The following is a 7827-nucleotide window of genomic DNA, read 5'->3' as shown; positions in this document are numbered from 1 at the left end:
TAACTCGCCACGAGACACCGCGTATGCCGTATACGCTTTTCATAACGCCTTCGAGTCTTCGCCCGGATATTCTTCACGAAATCGGTCGAGAGAGGAACGAATTACTTCGGCTCGTTTATCGGCTCTAAGAGAAGGAAAGGTTTCGGATGTCTCGCAAGTTTTGGCGTTTGCGATTAGCATGCCTCAATCGTGTCTTCTCGCCTTCGATTTCACGCTCGAGCCAGACGAGCTTCGAAAACTTGGCATCCAGCCTCTCGACCTTTCGACCTTTCGAATCTGCGATAGAATTCGCGGTTTCATGGTAGCGACCCGTTTTAGCAAGATGCGAACAGGTTGTAAGTCAACCACCGATGGATTAAGGAGATCTAAAAGGAGGATCTAGAATGCAGCGATTTTTCACCGCTGAGCATTTGAATAAATTTTTATTTCAAACCATTTCCCTTGTATTCTCAAGCGTCGAATGGTATTAATCGTTTGAATCTTTCGCGCACCCCCTGAACTGAGCTGACCAGCATTACACGGCCACCAACAACCCCCACCCCATTGTTCCCCTAGAAAAGCCGCGAAAATGCGTGATAAAAACCAATTTCAGAATCTTTGAAGAGTATTACGCGTCGCATATTAATATTAAAAAGAAGGAAATTTATCAAATTAAGATGTCATTCAGTGACGAAGATATGGAAAATGAAAGAAGCGATGAAGAAAGTTATAATGACCTGTATGGAGTTCGAAATGGGTCAGTTTTTGTGATAGACGCGACGCCCCCGATGTTTGAAAATGATCCGCATGAAGGAATTCCTTATTTTCTACAATGCATTAGAGTATGGGAACCATTAATCTATATTATTTTGTAATTATAAGTTTCTGATGTTTATTGCATTCTATATTACATGTATTTCATAATTTAATGTTTAATTTAGCAATATAAAGAAATCCTCAAGCAAAAGCTGATATGGGACATGTCATGATGAATTTGGGACAGAAAAAGGGGATTCAGATTTAGGAATGGAACATGTTTTAACCTTGCAGAAATTCCATCCTGTATCAGTGAAAGATATAAAACAAATAATGGAAATAGGTAACTAGTTTTGTTATTACAAATAATGAAACAATAAAATAATTTTGAAATACTTTGTTTAGATGAAGGAGGCAAGTGGCGATATTACCAAAGTATTGCTTCTACTATAGCATATCCATTATATGATGCTCTTTGGCAAGCAGCAAGAGTATTTACTTCTGTCTGTGTCACTATGCCACTTAGAAAAGTACTTTTATTTACTTGCCAGGATAATCCACCAATGACAGATAACAATGAAAAACATAGAATAAGAGTAAAAATACAAGATTACAATGACGCAAACCTTCAATTATTTGTTGGTTTGGGTGAAAATTGGAATCATGATTTGTTTTACAAAGATTTAGAAATGATGTCCAAAAAAATAGATCCTGATGATTATGAAAGAATGTTTTTAAAAGATATATTACAGCAAATAAAATTACCATCTAGAAATATGGCAAAACTGCCTTTGAGATTTGGAGATAATGTGAATATAAATGTATCCCTCTACAACTTTTGTGTGTAAGACAGAGTTTCATTCAAATTCATTCTGCTCATATAAACTATGTTAAATTTAAAGAAAAAAAATGGTTTTAGTAAAACAACATATCTAAGAAAGAAGAACATAAGTAAAGCAACAGCTATTCCATTAAATACACATTCATATTTACAAATAGCCAGTGATGGGGTATGTATTTTACTGTAATTTATCTTTTTATCTTACATTCTCTAATAATTTGTCTAATCTTATCGTTAATGTTGTAGATAGAATCTGAAGATGAAGAAAATGCAGTACAGCCATCTCACGTTTTAGAAATGGATGTTCAGAAATATCAAACATATGGTGGTAAAAACATACGTTTCACATTACCAGAAGAACTGTCTTTATGTAGAATGCAACAACCAGGCATTGATTTAATTTGTATGAAACCCGTTTCTTATCATCCATTGTACCATTTTGGACCTCCATATTTAGTTACACCTACCAAAAGTAGCAATAAAGGTACCAGTAGTTGCAACTTCGATGAATTATAAATGTTAGCAGCTAAATAATATTACATAAATTTGAATTTTTATTTCAGATCAAAAACTATTATTTGCAGCGTTACTTCATAAATGCGATGCCAAAGATTTAATGATAATATGTGCGGTGACGATACAAAGACGTTCTTCGCCACTTATATATGCTATGATACCGCAAATACAAAAAGGGTTTTATTTATACAATATACCATTTAAAGGTATAAGTTATTTTAGTATATAAATTTGATCTATACATAAAACGCAAAAAACAAATAGTACCTTATATTTTTCAGAAATCGTTCGAGAAATCAGTCAACATTTGTCAGAATACATATACGATGACAATAACAATCTAGCTCCAACTGACGCAAATGGAATTGAAGTACTCGAAAAAATGATAAATGAATTAAGTATTGAGTATAATTCAAATCTTTTTTCAAATCCTAAACTTCAAGCTCAACTTCAGACAGTAGAAACATTAGCCTTACAGTTAGAGAACAGTGATCCAATAATTGATACTACACGTACGTTGTATTTAAAAGATAATAATACTTACTTTTTCAATTAATAGAAACTTGGTAGCTGTAACGTAAAAAAAGTAGCGTGCAGTTAAAATTTCATTTCAGTTCCAAAAACTGAGGAGATGCGTGAACGGGTGAAGGACTTGTTGGTTGAATATGATAAAATATTTAATGAAAACACAGATCATCCGACGGCAGGATCATCCAGCAAAAGAAATAGAAGTGCTGGTGTAACAGTAGAAAGTACTATGTTAGAAGATTCAGAAAAAGTACAGAAACTTGTAGAGACTGGACAGGTACAGTAATAAACATCATTTGAAATATTAGTAATTAAAATTTATTAATTTCATTTACTTATACAGATACAAAAATTCACTGTACTGCAGTTAAAAAGTGCGTTACGAAAGCTGTATTTGAAAACGTCTGGTAGGAAAGACGAATTAATACATAGAATCACGCAATATTATAGACGCCGTCCTCTGTATTATTAATTGTTGTCTAGCATGTAAGAGAAGATATTTTAATATAATATTTTTGTACAATTTATAATAAAAGACGTATTTTCATTAACTAACGACGGTGTTTAGAGAGACAGAGAGTGAGAGAAAGAAAGAAAGTATGAAAGAAACAGTGAAAGAAAGAACGAAAGAAAGAAATGCCCATGTATGAATTACGGTTCCAGAAAAGCCTCCTAGTAATAGGGTAGCAGAATGTGTAAGGAGATTGCAGGAATATCTGCGCAGAATAGCTGCGCAGTAGACACGTAAGACAGTGGTGGGGGAACGTTCGTCTCTGTGGCCTGGTAGTAGGGGAGCAGACCGTGGAAGGAGGTGCACGTTTCTTCGTCAAGTGTCACAGGTTACAAAGTAAGTAATTATTTATTATTAATTACACAATTATTGCTACTGACAGTGAGAATCAGGCTTTTACAACCGACGATTTTTATAGATGTAACGTTGTTTTGTATCAATATACGCGTAATTCGTGTATCTACGCATTAGAAACTTTCACTAATTTCTCAAGTTTGTGAACTATTTTGAACATATCACTTTCTGAACTTGTATAATCGTATTAGCAGAAACAAAATTTGCACGAATTTTTAATACCAATTTTATAAAAATTGACTTTATCGTTAATGCGCAGTTACTCCTATTTCAAATTTACTCGTAACTAGTATTCATAACATTTTCGCGCCTTCGTTGTCATCAAAGATCTATTTCACCTTGTCAAGAGTCATCCATTTGCTGAAATTATTCTCGTGTTAGTAGGATATTAGGAAAGTCAAGAAGGTCGATTAAACTGTTCATTTTGTGCCACTAACTCTGGTTATATTTTCTTGGTTATAAGTGGTCAAGATGGCCGACACGCATGACGCGTAAAAGTGGCGGGAAATAAAGTGCGCATGCGCGAGAGGGACAGGAAGCACGATGAGGGAACACGGCTTGGCGTTCAGCAATGGCTTCTAGTACCAGGACAACGAGAGGACTAAGGAGGTTTGCTGTTGTGTCTTCTACAAATTAAAAGGTAAGTGGTAATAATTATACATTTACCGCTGTTCAGAATTGAATTTTTATGATTGATTCTTGAAGAATAATATTTGACGCCTAATTTCAATTAAAATCGAATAATTTTAATAATAATAATAAGATGCAAAATCGAACAATGGCAGTTTAGGAAAAATAAAGCTGCTGGTTTTAATCGAGCCAATCGATTATTTGGCTTGAATCGTTTTGATCGTTTTATTTATTCGTCTCTCGTCTGGATACACAGTAGTTTCGGTATAGAATTTTAATTACAATATTCGATATTATTTTATAAAAGTAAATACAATTGTATATCGTTAACAATAATAATAATGCGCATAAATCGGTAACACACGCTCCGACATTGGCTAAAGCATTCACGTTCATCGTAGGAATAATTACAGATGTACGCTCACTTACGCTTAACGCTTAATGTTTAACGCTTAACGCTTAGTCGTCTTTCAATTACTTACAAAGGAATTCGATCTTGAACGTTTCGCGGCTTATGTACAAGAGAAAGGTAGAACTCGAAATATCTAAGGGATTAGCGAAACGATTCGCGATCGTGAATCAGGAGACTTCCTCGATCGACGAGTTTTCCGTTTTACGATCATCTTTTCCCTTAACCCTCGATCGATCGATCCTTCGTCATCGTAATCGTACTTTATCTTCATCGTTCAATCTTTTTCCTTCGAACTCGAAACGTTTCGAAATTACAGAATAAATTTCGATCGGTACCCGATTCGACGCTGTCCTATTTGCGACTTCTGTCTTGTCGTTCGGTCGTTCGCTCGGGGGTCAATCCTGATATCGATCAACGCTATTATATTTATGCATGTATTCATGCGTGTGTGTATGTACCTACATAATCTCGTTAACGAGTCTCCTGCGGGAATTTCAGGTAAATTTCGCGATTTTACACGCGGTTTCTTCCATATCGTTTGTATACGTACAACGATCAACGAGTTTTTTTTTTTTGCGGATGGTTGTCGATGCTTCGAGCACCTCGTATACTGTCCAAAGAGGTCTTTACATTCACACGTGTTTACATTCGTCGATTTGACGCACGATTTTAGCGTCACGGGATGAACGATAGTCGGGAAACAGTTGGGGAAAAAGGTTCGGAAAAACGCAGGAAAAGGGAATGAATCGGTCGAGCCGCGAGAGGAAGATTTCGTTCGTGTTTTGGGGTTGCCTTTCGTTTTTTATCTCGGTTTTATCCTTGATATTCAGAACTAATTGGAATTTAACGAACCAAACTGAATAGAAGGAGGTGTCACCTTCTTTTTTTTTTTCTTTCTCCTTTTCATTAATTTCACCTTGTTCTTAGAGTTTTCCTACCTTCTTCGCATCGGTATCTTTCTTGCGTCCCCCTTCCCTTCCCTTCTCTATCCGTTCTCTCTGTCCGTTCCCTCTTCCTGCCTTTGCTCTCTACACTTTCCAGTTCTTTTGCAATCGTCTTATTGTTTTTAACAACTGGGTATTGCTTTACAGTACGAATAAACTGTCATAAGGCACTTTAATCTGCATTGCAAATATATATGTATAGAGAGAGAAAGAGAGAGAAAGAGAGAGAGAGAGAATGAATCGTTAAGTTCGGCTGTGAAATACGAAATACGTAAAGAAAGCATCGAGGTTGATCGATGAGGAACGAAATAATACCTATAAGCGCGTGGAGAACGTGTATAAACGTATTTTCTATTCAACATAGGAGAGAAAGCCGCGGAAAACCTCCAATCGTTAAATCATAGAATGGTTCGTAAATAAAAGAAACTTTAACGTACGGGTATATACAAGTTGTGTTCACGTTTCTACGTGTGGTTCAGTGTCAACGCCTATTTTGAATCGTTCATTATTTCTATGCCTCTTCCTCCTACCGTTTTAACCCGACCGATTTCACGCCTTTCTTTTTTCTTCTCTTCTCCGCTCCGCAATCGTCGTCTGAATCGGTAGATCACGTTTTTTTCGTTACTTTTGCAGGATCGATCTATGCGAATCGATTCGTTTCGAAACACAGCATCGGAGAACACCGATCCAGATGACGATTAATGTCGAGTAGAATTTTTCAATTGAATCACGTATCAAATTTTCTACGTTCCACTGTTCTTCTTCGTTCGATTATTTTAGCACCTCTAAAAAGTTTCGTTAAAAAGAAAACAGTAGACTTGGTTGCTCTCGGCACTAGTATCTGGGATGAAACACATCGATTCGATTATTTGATTCGATCATGGATCGTATCGCTTACGCATTATTATCATTATCTTTATAGTTATCATTATTGTTACTATTACTATTACCGTTACCGTTACCATTACTACTATTATTGTCATTTTCGCTATTATTGTGGTTACTGTCGTAATAGTGTTAGTAGTAGTGGTAGTAGTAGTAATTAGTAATAGCAGTAGCAGCGATAGCAGCGATAGTATTAGTGGTAGCAGTACCTCTTGCCCATCGTCGTTGTCATCATTATTGTTTTTATTGTTATCAGTATTATTGTTTTTTTATAACTGCGCTTCTTTCCATTTTCTGTACTCGGAGAAATAGTTTTTAGAAAAAATTAAGCAACAGCAATTATTCATTGCTAACCAGACCAGCAACGATGACGACGATGATAATTGTAGGTACTGCTTATAATAGCAATAGTCTTAATAGTAGTAATGTTAGAATTAGTGTTATTAATAGTAGTGATGATAATAATAGTAGTAGTAATAGTAGTAGTGGTAGTAGTAGTAGTAAGTAGTTGTAGGAGTGATATTAGTAGTAGTAATAGTAATAGTAGTAACATCAATGATGCTATTAATAGAATCAGAAGCATTATCAACGATAGCAGAAGCAGCAGAAGCAGTAATTTTAGTATTAATATTAACGTTAACATTAGTGTTATTACTAGTATTAGTATCAATAATGGTATTAATATCGATAATAATATAAAAATAGTCATAGTAATGGTAGTAGAAGTAGTAGCAAGTGTAAGAATAAAACTGGTTGTGTTAGTAGTAGCAGTCTTAGTAGTAAGAATACAATTATTAATATTATTGTTGTTTTTTTATTTATTATCAATGATGGTGGTACTAATAGTAGCAGCAGCAGTAGCAGCAATAGCAATAGTAGTAGTACTAGTGGTAGTAATAATAGTAATAATAATAATAATAATAATAATATTGATAGTAATGTTAATAGTAATATTATTCTTATTCTTATTCTTATACTTTCCACCGTTATTATAATCGTAGAAGTAGTATTAATAATAGAAATGGATGGTAGTAGTTTGTTGTAGTTAATAGTAGTAGTAATAGTGGTGATAATAATAATAATAGTAATAGTAGTAGTTAGAAGTAGAAGTAATAGCGATAATAGCAGCAGCAGTAATAGTAATAGTAGTAGAAATATTATTAATAATAATAGTAGTAGTATTACGGATTGTGGTCGTAGTAGCAGCAATAGTAGTAACAGTAATATTAATATTAGTAATAGTAATAATTGTAACAATAGTCGCCGTAAAAAGAGAGAATAGAATAGGTTGCGGAAGAAGAAGAGATAAAAAGGAACAAGGAGAAAATTTCCTTAACGATATTAGAAATACAATTGCTTAAATTTCTTTTAAATATTACTTTTGGACGCAATCAATTTTTTTTGGCTAAATGAACGACGAAACGGTGGATACTTTGACTCTCCCTCTTTTCTTCGATGTGATTCAAATGAA

The 7827-nt window shown here is 34.6% G+C and overlaps 1 protein-coding gene across 1 annotated transcript in view; it reads left to right on the top strand.

Moving 5' to 3' along the window:
- The first annotated feature begins 161 nt into the window (after nucleotides 1–161).
- Nucleotides 162–7827, top strand: part of LOC117604640 (X-ray repair cross-complementing protein 5-like) — a 55533-nt gene continuing 47867 nt past the window's right edge. The window contains 11 exon segments of the mRNA XM_034324959.2: nucleotides 162–821; nucleotides 921–964; nucleotides 966–1078; nucleotides 1141–1579; nucleotides 1655–1745; nucleotides 1823–2060; nucleotides 2140–2298; nucleotides 2374–2604; nucleotides 2707–2897; nucleotides 2964–3467; nucleotides 3949–4125. Of these exon segments, the coding sequence (XP_034180850.2) occupies nucleotides 657–821; nucleotides 921–964; nucleotides 966–1078; nucleotides 1141–1579; nucleotides 1655–1745; nucleotides 1823–2060; nucleotides 2140–2298; nucleotides 2374–2604; nucleotides 2707–2897; nucleotides 2964–3092 (1800 nt within the window). The 5' untranslated portion in view covers nucleotides 162–656 and the 3' untranslated portion in view covers nucleotides 3093–3467; nucleotides 3949–4125.

This window comes from Osmia lignaria, chromosome 7, assembly GCF_051020975.1.
Source record: "Osmia lignaria lignaria isolate PbOS001 chromosome 7, iyOsmLign1, whole genome shotgun sequence".
Classification (NCBI taxonomy): Eukaryota; Metazoa; Arthropoda; class Insecta; order Hymenoptera; family Megachilidae; genus Osmia; species Osmia lignaria.
This window is presented reverse-complemented; position numbering and strand designations above follow the sequence as displayed.